This window comes from Doryrhamphus excisus, chromosome 14 (assembly GCF_030265055.1).
Source record: "Doryrhamphus excisus isolate RoL2022-K1 chromosome 14, RoL_Dexc_1.0, whole genome shotgun sequence".
NCBI classification, from domain to species: Eukaryota; Metazoa; Chordata; class Actinopteri; order Syngnathiformes; family Syngnathidae; genus Doryrhamphus; species Doryrhamphus excisus.
This window is the reverse complement of record NC_080479.1, coordinates 19494879-19510460: the sequence shown is the minus strand read 5'-3', so window position 1 is coordinate 19510460 and position 15582 is coordinate 19494879. Positions and strand designations below refer to the sequence as shown.

The 15582-nt window shown below is 38.0% G+C and overlaps 1 protein-coding gene across 3 annotated transcripts in view; it reads left to right on the top strand.

The window, feature by feature from the left end:
- Positions 1-15582, top strand: part of LOC131102345 (engulfment and cell motility protein 1) — an 87207-nt gene that overhangs the window by 50585 nt on the left and 21040 nt on the right. For all 3 annotated transcript variants that reach the window (XM_058047937.1, XM_058047935.1, XM_058047936.1), the window contains 5 exons: positions 841-891; positions 1032-1154; positions 1217-1345; positions 1434-1538; positions 1645-1753. In XM_058047937.1, coding sequence (XP_057903920.1) covers positions 841-891; positions 1032-1154; positions 1217-1345; positions 1434-1538; positions 1645-1753 — 517 coding nt within the window. The remainder of the gene's footprint in view (positions 1-840; positions 892-1031; positions 1155-1216; positions 1346-1433; positions 1539-1644; positions 1754-15582) is intronic.

Here is a 15582-nt window from a genome sequence, read left to right as displayed (position 1 = left end):
AAATATAAATCTAAAATAATAAATAATAATAGCAGATTGCATGACAATTTTACAGATACAATAATACCAGGTGGACTGTTACGTGTACAATATATAGTCTGCCCCCCCCCCCCCGGAAATTTTGTTATATCAATGCGGCCCGCGACGCTTTAGCATTTTAGCATTAGGTTTCCTACAACGTCTCTAATGTGACCACTAATTGTGACGGGAAATGGCGGTTAGCGACCCCGCTCCCTGTATGCACACTCTATAATGCTACACAGACAATCACTTTTCTGTTCACTAAGCACTCCAGTGTGAAATGCCCTTAACGGATTAAAATACACTCCTTATCCGGCTTACAGCCACACCCATATAAGGAAGTCTGTCTGTCTGTGACATCACAGAGGGAGCAGTTTTACCACGCCTTTTGAAACCGACGGTTTTGACGGTTTTGACATCTTTCAGGACTCGGTTCCAAATGTTTTGGAAAAGCATAATAGGTCCCCTGAGGGAACGTAAAAGTACTAATAATTGAATAAAGGTTAAATTTTAGGATAATATAATATTACATGAATAAAACTGTCATGCAATCACAATAAAAGTGAATATTAGGAAATGTGAAATGGTATGACGCAAACAAACAAATAGTAATGTATGTTTTTTTTTGTGTGTAAATTAAATTTTAATGCTAAATTCATTTTTTTTGTTTATAAAATTTTGAATTTTGTTTACATAAGATGTCCTTATTGGCACTTATTATTATGATTATTTCTATGCTTTGTTGGCATCCACAGTGGTTACTTTGAATCCCTTTTCCAGCGTGTTTTTGGCGTGACCATGGCGTGTTTGTGTGTGCAGGAGATGGCCCACATCTTGGCCCAGAAACAACTCCGCTCCATCATTCTCAGTGTAAGCTTGACTCCGCCCACTTTGTGCCTCTCCCAGCCGTACCTCCGCCAAGGAGTTAGCCGGCATGTTTATGGTACTTCACTGATGACCACCAAGCACCCCCCCCCCCCCATCTTCCTCATCCTCCATCTTGGCTGCAGAACGTGATCCGGAGCCCCACGCCCATCAACGACGAGATGGCCCACCAGCTGTACGTGCTGCAAGTGTTGACCTTTAACTTGCTGGAGGACCGCATGATGACCAAGATGGACCCCCAGGACCAGGTGGGTTCGGTGCGGCGGGGGTGCCCCCCCCATAAGAATGACCTATAAAGTTGTGTTCACAGGCTCAGCGGGACATCATCTTTGAGCTGAGGAGGATCGCCTTCGACGTGGAGTGCGAGCCCAACCACAGCGGCGGCACGGAGAAACGCAAGTCCATGTACACGCGCGACTACAAGAAGCTGGGCTTCATCGTAAGACGTCCTTCACGTCCTTCACGTCCTTCACGCCCGGCAAAAACTTTGCTTTTGGAAACGTTTTGCCTTCTTTCCTGACGCGCAGAACCACGTCAACCCGGCTGTGGATTTCACCCAGATTCCTCCTGGAATGTTGGCGCTGGACAACATGCTCTACTTCGCCAGGCACCACCAGGACGCCTACGTCAGGGTGAACATCTTTCTCTTCCAGATGAGAAGCATAGGAGTTAGTTTTGTCCCTGAAGAAGACGACTAACGTGTTTTTTTTGTTGTTGTTGTTGTCGTTTCTTTCCCAGATCGTTCTGGAGAACAGCAGCCGGGAAGACAAGCACGAGTGTCCGTTTGGCCGCAGCAGCATCGAACTCACAAAGATGCTCTGTGAGATCCTCAAAGTGGGCGAGCTGCGTAAGTCTGACACACACACACACACACACACACACACACACACACACACACGGCTAAGCTAACAAAGTGTAAAGCAGCTCTCGATGTTACTACCATGGAGAGCGTAAAGAAGGAAGGAGTGTGAATGGATGCGGCCTTTTTCATTTGTCTTTTTCCTGCTCGAAGCTGCAGACTTGACCCCTGCTGCTCTCCATGGGGCGGGGGGTGGGGGGGGGGTGTATGACGCCTTTCACAGTTCACTTTGTGTGTGTGTGTGTGTGTTAAGTAACGTGGCCTTTCGTGCATGTAGCTAGCTCAGGGGTGGGCAAACTTTTTGACTCGCGGGCCGCATTAATTTAACAAAATTGACGGGGGGGGGCGGAGATTATGTAGTATTTTACACGTAACAGTCCATTTTTACACCTATATTTTTACACATATTTTACATGTAAAAGTGTCATGCAATCTGCTATATGTGCACTTTGAAATCATTTCTTTGATGTAAAGTGTGTTTCTCAATGTATTATTATTATTATTATTATTGTTATTTTTATTAGAATTATTATTATTATTAGTTATAGTAATGTTATTATATTATTATTATTATTATTTTGTTATAATAATAATATTACTACCATTATTATATTAATATTATTAACAACAATATTAATATAATAGTAGTATTATTATCATTATTTATATTACTATTATTGTGCTTGTGCTCCTTTTTCGAGGAGTATTTTGTAATATTACTACCATTATTATATTAATATTATTAACAACGATATTAATATAATAGTAGTATTATTGTCATTATTGACAACATTATTATTATTATTATTATTATTACGTTTTTTCAAAAATCAACACCCTCAAACTTTGGCATTTTATGCCATTTTTGGGCTCTTCTGGGCCCCCTGTTGAGTGTGTGTGAGGTTTCCGCTGTTTTTTTGACCAGAAAAGTGCATTTTCAGCAAGTTGAAAAAATTGAAAAAAACGACATACTAACCCCTTACGTTTTTTTCAAAAATCACAAAATTTAAATCTGGCATTTTATGCCATTTTTGGGTGCTTGTGGGGCCCCCTGTTGAGTGTGTGTGAGGTTTCCGCAGTTTTTTTTTTTACCAGAAAAGTGCATTTTCAGCAAGTTGCGATGCGGTGCACTTCCACGTCGTCTCGTCGTATCGTTTTTATGAATATCGGGTACTCTGATCAGTCTATACGAGCCCTGTGATTGGCCGGAAACCAGCTCAAAGACGGCTGGGATAGGCTCCAGCACGCCCGCGACCCTCGTGAGGATAAGCAGTCGAAAATGAGTGAATAATGAAGGTACTCTGATCCCATCTTTTGGCCTTCATCATGACTGGAGACACGAAGATGCTTAAACATATCAGTGTTTCCCACAGGACTACAATCTATCTGTGGTGACGGTCTTATATATATATATAAACAGCTGGGATAGGCTCCAGCATATGTAGCACGCTATGTAGCATATGAAGTGTTGCGTCAAACCACGACAGGAACAACCTGAAAATGAAAAGCCCCAAATGAAGACTAGTTTTTCCGATTCCGAGGTTCGAGGTTGCCGACGTTTTGTTGACAGCAGATGTTTTGCTCAATTTGTCGGCCTGCACATCTCCGTCCGCATCCATTTCACGCCCGCCTCCGTCTTATTTAGTTCTTTCTATATTGAGTTATTTAGTATCCTCTCCTCCATCTGCTGATGGGCCACTCCTCGGTCTCCATCTGTGCTGGCAGGCTGGCAACCACGCCGGCTCCAAATTTGGATCCCATTGTTGCCTTTGTGCAGCGTGTCTGGCTTTGTGTGGTGAAACTTTGTCGGGAATCTTTCCCTGCTTCCGTGGTGACAAGATATGAGAAACAATCGGAGTCTGAAGTCATTGGCGGCTGAGAATAAAAGCTAATTAGCTGATGAGATGATGAGAGCAGATCTTCCCACGCTGCTTCGGCGGCATCAACCTAGTTTTCTCCTCCTCCTTGGATTACACCGGATTGACGCCATTAATGTGCAGACCAGGAAGCCGTTAGTTAAACTCCCTTCTTCAGGCTTCACTACACATCTTAAAATGAAGGCTGGGAGAAGAGTAGTAAGCACTTTCCTGAGGGATTCATAGCTTTTTGTTTGCAAATTTTACATATATACATATGTATACACATATACATATAAATACATACCTACATATATATGTATATATATATATATACACACATGTATATACATACATACATATGTACATACATATACACATATGTACGTTTTTTGTCAAAAATCACCACCCTCAAACTGTGTGAGGTTTCCCCTGTTTTTTTTCACCAGAATAGTGCATTTTTTTCCAAGTTGAAAATACTGAAAAAAAACACATACTAACCCCTTATGTTTTTTTCAAAAATCACAAAATTTTTAACTGGCATTTTATGCCGTTTTTGGGTCCTTCTGGGGCCCCTGTTGAGTGTGTGTCAGGTTTCCCCTGTTTTTTTCACCAGAAAAGTGCATTTTTTTTAAGTTGAAAAAACTGAAAAAAACGACATACTAACCCCTTACTTTTTTTTGTCAAAAATCACAAAATTTAAAAATGTCATTTTATGCCCTTTTTGGGCTCTTCTGGGCCCCCTGTTGAGTGTGTGTGAGGTTTCCGCTGTTTTTTTTTTTTTACCAGAATAGTGCATTTTCAGCAAGTTGAAAAAATTGAAAAAAACGACATACTAACCCCTTACGGTTTTTTCAAAAATCACAAAATTTAAATCTGGCATTTTATGCCATTTTTGGGCTCTTCTGGGCCCCCTGTTGAGTGTGTGTGAGGTTTCCGCTGTTTTTTTGACCAGAAAAGTGCATTTTCAGCAAGTTGAAAAAATTGAAAAAAACGACATACTAACCCCTTACGTTTTTTTCAAAAATCACAAAATTTAAGTCTGGCATTTTATGCCGTTTTTTGGTCCTTCTGGGCCCCCTGTTGAGTGTGTGTGAGGTGTCCCCTGTTTTTTTCACCAGAAAAGTGCATTTTTTTCAAGTTGAAAAAACTGAAAAAAACGACATACTAACCCCTTACGTTTTTTTCAAAAATCACAAAATTTAAAAATGCCATTTTATGCCATTTTTGGGCTCTTCTGGGCCCCCTGTTGAGTGTGTGTGAGGTTTCCGCTGTTTTTTTCACCAGAAAAGTGCATTTTCAGCAAGTTGAAAAAATTGAAAAAAACGACATACTAACCCCTTACGTTTTTTTCAAAAATCACAAAATTTAAGTCTGGCATTTTATGCCGTTTTTTGGTCCTTCTGGGGCCACTGTTGAGTGTGTGTGAGGTGTCCCCTGTTTTTTTCACCAGAAAAGTGCATTTTTTTCAAGTTGAAAAAACTGAAAAAAACGACATACTAACCCCTTACGTTTTTTTCAAAAATCACAAAATTTAAAAATGCCATTTTATGCCATTTTTGGGCTCTTCTGGGCCCCCTGTTGAGTGTGTGTGAGGTTTCCGCTGTTTTTTTTCACCAGAAAAGTGCATTTTCAGCAAGTTGAAAAAATTGAAAAAAACGACATACTAACCCCTTACGTTTTTTTCAAAAATCACAAAATTTAAATCTGGCATTTTATGCCATTTTTGGGCTCTTCTGGGCCCCCTGTTGAGTGTGTGTGAGGTTTCCGCTGTTTTTTTGACCAGAAAAGTGCATTTTCAGCAAGTTGAAAAAATTGAAAAAAAAACGACATACTAACCCCTTACGTTTTTTTCAAAAATCACAAAATTTAAATCTGGCATTTTATGCCATTTTTGGGTGCTTGTGGGGCACCTGATGACTGTGTGTGAGGTTTCCGCTGTTTTTTTCACCAGAAAAGTGCATTTTTTTCAAGTTGAAAAAACTGAAAAAAACGACATACTAACCCCTTACGTTTTTTTCAAAAATCACAAAATTAAAAAATGCCATTTTATGCCCTTTTTGGGCTCTTCTGGGCCCCCTGTTGAGTGTGTGTGAGGTTTCCCCTGTTTTTTTCACCAGAAAAGTGCATTTTTTTCAAGTTGAAAAAATTGAAAAAAACGACATACTAACCCCTTACGTTTTTTTCAAAAATCACAAAATTTTAATCTGGCATTTTATGCCATTTTTGGGCTCTTCTGGGCCCCCTGTTGAGTGTGTGTGAGGTTTCCCCTGTTTTTTTCACCAGAAAAGTGCATTTTCAGCAAGTTGAAAAAACTGAAAAAAACGACATACTAACCCCTTACGTTTTTTTCAAAAATCACAAAATTTATATCTGGCATTTTATGCCATTTTTGGGCTCTTCTGGGCCCCCTGTTGAGTGTGTGTGAGGTTTACGCTGTTTTTTTCACCAGAAAAGTGCATTTTTTTCAAGTTGAAAAAACTGAAAAAAACGACATACTAACCCCTTACGTTTTTTTCAAAAATCACAAAATTTAAAAATGCCATTTTATGCCCTTTTTGGGCTCTTCTGGGCCCCCTGTTGAGTGTGTGTGAGGTTTCCGCTGTTTTTTTGACCAGAAAAGTGCATTTTCAGCAAGTTGACAAAATTGAAAAAAACGACATACTAACCCCTTACGTTTTTTTCAAAAATCACAAAATTTAAAACTGGCATTTTATGCCCTTTTTGGGTGCTTCTGGGCCCCCTGTTGAGTGTGTGTGAGGTTCCCCCTGTTTTTTTCACCAGAAAAGTGCATTTTCAGCAAGTTGAAAAAATTGAAAAAAACGACATACTAACCCCTTACGTTTTTTTCAAAAATCACAAAATTAAAAAATGCCATTTTATGCCTTTTTTGGGCTCTTCTGGGCCCCCTGTTGAGTGTGTGTGAGGTTTCCGCTGTTTTTTTGACCAGAAAAGTGTATTTTCAGCAAGTTGAAAAAATTGAAAAAAACGACATACTAACCCCTTACGTTTTTTTCAAAAATCACAAAATTTTAATCTGGCTTTTTATGCCATTTTTGGGCTCTTCTGGGCCCCCTGTTGAGTGTGTGTGAGGTTCCCCCTGTTTTTTTCACCAGAAAAGTGCATTTTCAGCAAGTTGAAAAAATTGAAAAAAACGACATACTAACCCCTTACGTTTTTTTCAAAAATCACAAAATTTAAAAATGCCATTTTATGCCCTTTTTGGGCTCTTCTGGGCACCCTGTTGAGTGTGTGTGAGGTTTCCGCTGTTTTTTTCACCAGAAAAGTGCATTTTCAGCAAGTTGAAAAAATTGAAAAAAACGACATACTAACCCCTTACGTTTTTTTCAAAAATCACAAAATTTAAATCTGGCATTTTATGCCATTTTTGGGCTCTTCTGGGCCCCCTGTTGAGTGTGTGTGAGGTTTCCGCTGTTTTTTTGACCAGAAAAGTGCATTTTCAGCAAGTTGACAAAATTGAAAAAAAACGACATACTAACCCCTTACGTTTTTTTCAAAAATCACAAAATTTAAAACTGGCATTTTATGCCCTTTTTGGGCTCTTCTGGGCCCCCTGTTGAGTGTGTGTGAGGTTCCCCCTGTTTTTTTCACCAGAAAAGTGCATTTTCAGCAAGTTGAAAAAATTGAAAAAAACGACATACTAACCCCTTACGTTTTTTTCAAAAATCACAAAATTTAAAAATGCCATTTTATGCCTTTTTTGGGCTCTTCTGGGCCCCCTGTTGAGTGTGTGTGAGGTTCCCCCTGTTTTTTTCACCAGAAAAGTGCATTTTCAGCAAGTTGAAAAAATTGAAAAAAACGACATACTAACCCCTTACGTTTTTTTCAAAAATCACAAAATTTAAAAATGCCATTTTATGCCTTTTTTGGGCTCTTCTGGGCCCCCTGTTGAGTGTGTGTGAGGTTTCCGCTGTTTTTTTTTACCAGAAAAGTGCATTTTCAGCAAGTTGAAAAAATTGAAAAAAACGACATACTAACCCCTTACGTTTTTTTCAAAAATCACAAAATTTAAGTCTGGCATTTTATGCCGTTTTTTGGTCCTTCTGGGCCCCCTGTTGAGTGTGTGTGAGGTGTCCCCTGTTTTTTTCACCAGAAAAGTGCATTTTTTTCAAGTTGAAAAAACTGAAAAAAACGACATACTAACCCCTTACGTTTTTTTCAAAAATCACAAAATTTAAAAATGCCATTTTATGCCATTTTTGGGCTCTTCTGGGCCCCCTGTTGAGTGTGTGTGAGGTTTCCGCTGTTTTTTTCACCAGAAAAGTGCATTTTCAGCAAGTTGAAAAAATTGAAAAAAACGACATACTAACCCCTTACGTTTTTTTCAAAAATCACAAAATTTAAGTCTGGCATTTTATGCTGTTTTTTGGTCCTTCTGGGGCCACTGTTGAGTGTGTGTGAGGTGTCCCCTGTTTTTTTCACCAGAAAAGTGCATTTTTTTCAAGTTGAAAAAACTGAAAAAAACGACATACTAACCCCTTACGTTTTTTTCAAAAATCACAAAATTTAAAAATGCCATTTTATGCCATTTTTGGGCTCTTCTGGGCCCCCTGTTGAGTGTGTGTGAGGTTTCCGCTGTTTTTTTTCACCAGAAAAGTGCGTTTTCAGCAAGTTGAAAAAATTGAAAAAAACGACATACTAACCCCTTACGTTTTTTTCAAAAATCACAAAATTTAAATCTGGCATTTTATGCCATTTTTGGGCTCTTCTGGGCCCCCTGTTGAGTGTGTGTGAGGTTTCCGCTGTTTTTTTGACCAGAAAAGTGCATTTTCAGCAAGTTGAAAAAATTGAAAAAAAAACGACATACTAACCCCTTACGTTTTTTTCAAAAATCACAAAATTTAAATCTGGCATTTTATGCCATTTTTGGGTGCTTGTGGGGCACCTGATGACTGTGTGTGAGGTTTCCGCTGTTTTTTTCACCAGAAAAGTGCATTTTTTTCAAGTTGAAAAAACTGAAAAAAACGACATACTAACCCCTTACGTTTTTTTCAAAAATCACAAAATTAAAAAATGCCATTTTATGCCCTTTTTGGGCTCTTCTGGGCCCCCTGTTGAGTGTGTGTGAGGTTTCCGCTGTTTTTTTGACCAGAAAAGTGCATTTTCAGCAAGTTGAAAAAATTGAAAAAAACGACATACTAACCCCTTACGTTTTTTTCAAAAATCACAAAATTTAAAAATGCCATTTTATGCCCTTTTTGGGCTCTTCTGGGCCCCCTGTTGAGTGTGTGTGAGGTTTCCGCTGTTTTTTTGACCAGAAAAGTGCATTTTCAGCAAGTTGAAAAAAATGAAAAAAACGACATACTAACCCCTTACGTTTTTTTCAAAAATCACAAAATTTAAAAATGCTATTTTATGCCTTTTTTGGGCTCTTCTGGGCCCCCTGTTGAGTGTGTGTGAGGTTTCCGCTGTTTTTTTTTACCAGAAAAGTGCATTTTCAGCAAGTTGAAAAAATTGAAAAAAACGACATACTAACCCCTTACGTTTTTTTCAAAAATCACAAAATTTTAATCTGGCATTTTATGCCATTTTTGGGCTCTTCTGGGCCCCCTGTTGAGTGTGTGTGAGGTTCCCCCTGTTTTTTTGACCAGAAAAGTGCATTTTCAGCAAGTTGAAAAAATTGAAAAAAACGACATACTAACCCCTTACGTTTTTTTCAAAAATCACAAAATTTAAAAATGCCATTTTATGCCCTTTTTGGGCTCTTCTGGGCCCCCTGTTGAGTGTGTGTGAGGTTTCCGCTGTTTTTTTGACCAGAAAAGTGCATTTTCAGCAAGTTGAAAAAATTGAAAAAAAACGACATACTTACGTTTTTTTCAAAAATCACAAAATTTAAATCTGGCATTTTATGCCATTTTTGGGCTCTTCTGGGCCCCCTGTTGAGTGTGTGTGAGGTTTCCGCTGTTTTTTTCACCAGAAAAGTGCATTTTTTTCAAGTTGAAAAAACTGAAAAAAACGACATACTAACCCCTTACGTTTTTTTCAAAAATCACTAAATTTTAATCTGGCATTTTATGCCATTTTTGGGCTCTTCTGGGCCCCCTGTTGAGTGTGTGTGAGGTTCCCCCTGTTTTTTTGACCAGAAAAGTGCATTTTCAGCAAGTTGAAAAAATTGAAAAAAACGACATACTAACCCCTTACATTTTTTTCAAAAATCACAAAATTTAAAAATGCCATTTTATGCCCTTTTTGGGCTCTTCTGGGCCCCCTGTTGAGTGTGTGTGATGTTTCCGCTGTTTTTTTGACCAGAAAAGTGCATTTTCAGCAAGTTGAAAAAATTGAAAAAAACGACATACCCTTACGTTTTTTTCAAAAATCACAAAATTTAAAAATGCCATTTTATGCCCTTTTTGGGCTCTTCTGGGCCCCCTGTTGAGTGTGTGTGAGGTTTCCGCTGTTTTTTTGACCAGAAAAGTGCATTTTCAGCAAGTTGAAAAAATTGAAAAAAAACGACATAATTACGTTTTTTTCAAAAATCACAAAATTTAAATCTGGCATTTTATGCCATTTTTGGGCTCTTCTGGGCCCCCTGTTGAGTGTGTGTGAGGTTTCCGCTGTTTTTTTCACCAGAAAAGTGCATTTTTTTCAAGTTGAAAAAACTGAAAAAAACGACATACTAACCCCTTACGTTTTTTTCAAAAATCACTAAATTTTAATCTGGCATTTTATGCCATTTTTGGGCTCTTCTGGGCCCCCTGTTGAGTGTGTGTGAGGTTCCCCCTGTTTTTTTGACCAGAAAAGTGCATTTTCAGCAAGTTGAAAAAATTGAAAAAAACGACATACTAACCCCTTACATTTTTTTCAAAAATCACAAAATTTAAAAATGCCATTTTATGCCCTTTTTGGGCTCTTCTGGGCCCCCTGTTGAGTGTGTGTGATGTTTCCGCTGTTTTTTTGACCAGAAAAGTGCATTTTCAGCAAGTTGAAAAAATTGAAAAAAACGACATACCCTTACGTTTTTTTCAAAAATCACAAAATTTAAAAATGCCATTTTATGCCTTTTTTGGGCTCTTCTGGGCCCCCTGTTGAGTGTGTGTGAGGTTTCCGCTGTTTTTTTGACCAGAAAAGTGCATTTTCAGCAAGTTGAAAAAATGGAAAAAAACGACATACTAACCCCTTACGTTTTTTTCAAAAATCACAAAATTTAAAACTGGCATTTTATGGCCTTTTTTGGTGCTTCTGGGGCCCCTGTTGAGTGTGTGTGAGGTTTCCGCTGTTTTTTTTTTACCAGAAAAGTGCATTTTCAGCAAGTTGAAAAAATTGAAAAAAACGACATACTAACCCCTTACATTTTTTTCAAAAATCACAAAATTTAAAAATGCCATTTCATGCCCTTTTTGGGCTCTTCTGGGCCCCCTGTTGAGTGTGTGTGAGGTTCCCCCTGTTTTTTTCACCAGAAAAGTGCATTTTCAGCAAGTTGAAAAAATTGAAAAAAACGACATACTAACCCCTTACGTTTTTTTCAAAAATCACAAAATTTAAAAATGCCATTTTATGCCCTTTTTGGGCTCTTCTGGGCCCCCTGTTGAGTGTGTGTGAGGTTTCCGCTGTTTTTTTGACCAGAAAAGTGCATTTTCAGCAAGTTGAAAAAATTGAAAAAAAACGACATACTTACGTTTTTTTCAAAAATCACAAAATTTAAATCTGGCATTTTATGCCATTTTTGGGCTCTTCTGGGCCCCCTGTTGAGTGTGTGTGAGGTTTCCGCTGTTTTTTTCACCAGAAAAGTGCATTTTTTTCAAGTTGAAAAAACTGAAAAAAACGACATACTAACCCCTTACGTTTTTTTCAAAAATCACCAAATTTTAATCTGGCATTTTATGCCATTTTTGGGCTCTTCTGGGCCCCCTGTTGAGTGTGTGTGAGGTTCCCCCTGTTTTTTTGACCAGAAAAGTGCATTTTCAGCAAGTTGAAAAAATTGAAAAAAACGACATACTAACCCCTTACGTTTTTTTCAAAAATCACAAAATTTAAAAATGCCATTTTATGCCCTTTTTGGGCTCTTCTGGGCCCCCTGTTGAGTGTGTGATGTTTCCGCTGTTTTTTTGACCAGAAAAGTGCATTTTCAGCAAGTTGAAAAAATTGAAAAAAACGACATACCCTTACGTTTTTTTCAAAAATCACAAAATTTAAAAATGCCATTTTATGCCTTTTTTGGGCTCTTCTGGGCCCCCTGTTGAGTGTGTGTGAGGTTTCCGCTGTTTTTTCACCAGAAAAGTGCATTTTCAGCAAGTTGAAAAAATTGAAAAAAACGACATACTAACCCCTTACGTTTTTTTCAAAAATCACAAAATTTAAAAATGCCATTTTATGCCTTTTTTGGGCTCTTCTGGGCCCCCTGTTGAGTGTGTGTGAGGTTTCCGCTGTTTTTTTGACCAGAAAAGTGCATTTTCAGCAAGTTGAAAAAACTGAAAAAAACGACATACTAACCCCTTACGTTTTTTTCAAAAATCACAAAATTTAAAACTGGCATTTTATGCCATTTTTGGGCTCTTCTGGGCCCCCTGTTGAGTGTGTGTGAGGTTCCCCCTGTTTTTTTCACCAGAAAAGTGCATTTTCAGCAAGTTGAAAAAATTGAAAAAAACGACATACTAACCCCTTACGTTTTTTTCAAAAATCACAAAATTTAAAAATGCCATTTTATGCTCTTTTTGGGCTCTTCTGGGCCCCCTGTTGAGTGTGTGTGAGGTTTCCGCTGTTTTTTTGACCAGAAAAGTGCATTTTCAGCAAGTTGAAAAAATTGAAAAAAACGACATACTAACCCCTTACGTTTTTTTCAAAAATCACAAAATTTAAATCTGGCATTTTATGCCATTTTTGGGCTCTTCTGGGCCCCCTGTTGAGTGTGTGTGAGGTTTCCGCTGTTTTTTTCACCAGAAAAGTGCATTTTTTTCAAGTTGAAAAAATTGAAAAAAACGACATACTAACCCCTTACGTTTTTTTCAAAAATCACAAAATTTAAAAATGCCATTTTATGCCCTTTTTGGGCTCTTCTGGGCCCCCTGTTGAGTGTGTGTGAGGTTTCCGCTGTTTTTTTGACCAGAAAAGTGCATTTTCAGCAAGTTGAAAAAATTGAAAAAAAACGACATACTTACGTTTTTTTCAAAAATCACAAAATTTAAATCTGGCATTTTATGCCATTTTTGGGCTCTTCTGGGCCCCCTGTTGAGTGTGTGTGATGTTTCCGCTGTTTTTTTGACCAGAAAAGTGCATTTTCAGCAAGTTGAAAAAATTGAAAAAAACGACATACCCTTACGTTTTTTTCAAAAATCACAAAATTTAAAAATGCCATTTTATGCCTTTTTTGGGCTCTTCTGGGCCCCCTGTTGAGTGTGTGTGAGGTTTCCGCTGTTTTTTCACCAGAAAAGTGCATTTTCAGCAAGTTGAAAAAATTGAAAAAAACGACATACTAACCCCTTACGTTTTTTTCAAAAATCACAAAATTTAAAAATGCCATTTTATGCCTTTTTTGGGCTCTTCTGGGCCCCCTGTTGAGTGTGTGTGAGGTTTCCGCTGTTTTTTTGACCAGAAAAGTGCATTTTCAGCAAGTTGAAAAAACTGAAAAAAACGACATACTAACCCCTTACGTTTTTTTCAAAAATCACAAAATTTAAAACTGGCATTTTATGCCATTTTTGGGCTCTTCTGGGCCCCCTGTTGAGTGTGTGTGAGGTTCCCCCTGTTTTTTTCACCAGAAAAGTGCATTTTCAGCAAGTTGAAAAAATTGAAAAAAACGACATACTAACCCCTTACGTTTTTTTCAAAAATCACAAAATTTAAAACTAGCATTTTATGCCCTTTTTGGGTGCTTCTGGGCCCCCTGTTGAGTGTGTGTGAGGTTCCCCCTGTTTTTTTCACCAGAAAAGTGCATTTTCAGCAAGTTGAAAAAATTGAAAAAAACGACATACTAACCCCTTACGTTTTTTTCAAAAATCACAAAATTTAAAACTGGCATTTTATGCCCTTTTTTGGTGCTTCTGGGGCCCCTGTTGAGTGTGTGTGAGGTTTCCGCTGTTTTTTTCACCAGAAAAGTGCATTTTCAGCAAGTTGAAAAAATTGAAAAAAACGACATACTAACCCCTTACGTTTTTTTCAAAAATCACCAAATTTTAATCTGGCATTTTATGCCATTTTTGGGCTCTTCTGGGCCCCCTGTTGAGTGTGTGTGAGGTTTCCGCTGTTTTTTTGACCAGAAAAGTGCATTTTCAGCAAGTTGAAAAAATTGAAAAAAACGACATACTAACCCCTTACGTTTTTTTTCAAAAATCACAAAATTTAAAACTGGCATTTTATGCCCTTTTTGGGTGCTTCTGGGCCCCCTGTTGAGTGTGTGTGAGGTTCCCCCTGTTTTTTTCACCAGAAAAGTGCATTTTCAGCAAGTTGAAAAAATTGAAAAAAACGACATACTAACCCCTTACGTTTTTTTCAAAAATCACAAAATTTAAAAATGCCATTTTATGCCTTTTTTGGGCTCTTCTGGGCCCCCTGTTGAGTGTGTGTGAGGTTCCCCCTGTTTTTTTCACCAGAAAAGTGCATTTTCAGCAAGTTGAAAAAATTGAAAAAAACGACATACTAACCCCTTACGTTTTTTTCAAAAATCACAAAATTTAAAACTGGCATTTTATGCCCTTTTTGGGCTCTTCTGGGCCCCCTGTTGAGTGTGTGTGAGGTTTCCGCTGTTTTTTTTACCAGAAAAGTGCATTTTCAGCAAGTTGAAAAAATTGAAAAAAACGACATACTAACCCCTTACGTTTTTTTCAAAAATCACAAAATTTAAAACTGGCATTTTATGCCCTTTTTGGGCTCTTCTGGGCCCCCTGTTGAGTGTGTGTGAGGTTTCCGCTGTTTTTTTTACCAGAAAAGTGCATTTTCAGCAAGTTGAAAAAATTGAAAAAAACGACATACTAACCCCTTACGTTTTTTTCAAAAATCACAAAATTTAAAACTGGCATTTTATGCCCTTTTTGGGCTCTTCTGGGCCCCCTGTTGAGTGTGTGTGAGGTTTCCGCTGTTTTTTTTGACCAGAAAAGTGCATTTTCAGCAAGTTGACAAAATTGAAAAAAACGACATACTAACCCCTTACGTTTTTTTCAAAAATCACCAAATTTAAATCTGGCATTTTATGCCATTTTTGGGCTCTTCTGGGCCCCCTGTTGAGTGTGTGTGAGGTTTCCGCTGTTTTTTTCACCAGAAAAGTGCATTTTTTTCAAGTTGAAAAAACTGAAAAAAACGACATACTAACCCCTTACGTTTTTTTCAAAAATCACAAAATTTAAAAATGCCATTTTATGCCCTTTTTGGGCTCTTCTGGGCCCCCTGTTGAGTGTGTGTGAGGTTTCCGCTGTTTTTTTCACCAGAAAAGTGCATTTTCAGCTAGTTGAAAAAATTGAAAAAAACGACATACTAACCCCTTACGTTTTTTTCAAAAATCACAAAATTTAAAACTGGCATTTTATGCCCTTTTTGGGCTCTTCTGGGCCCCCTGTTGAGTGTGTGTGAGGTTTCCGCTGTTTTTTTCACCAGAAAAGTGCATTTTCAGCAAGTTGAAAAAATTGAAAAAAACGACATACTAACCCCTTACGTTTTTTTCAAAAATCACCAAATTTTAATCTGGCATTTTATGCCATTTTTGGGCTCTTCTGGGCCCCCTGTTGAGTGTGTGTGAGGTTTCCGCTGTTTTTTTGACCAGAAAAGTGCATTTTCAGCAAGTTGAAAAAATTGAAAAAAACGACATACTAACCCCTTACGTTTTTTTCAAAAATCACAAAATTTAAAACTGGCATTTTATGCCCTTTTTGGGTGCTTCTGGGCCCCCTGTTGAGTGTGTGTGAGGTTCCCCCTGTTTTTTTCACCAGAAAAGTGCATTTTCAGCAAGTTGAAAAAATTGAAAAAAACGACATACTAACCCCTTACGTTTTTTTCAAAAATCACAAAATTTAA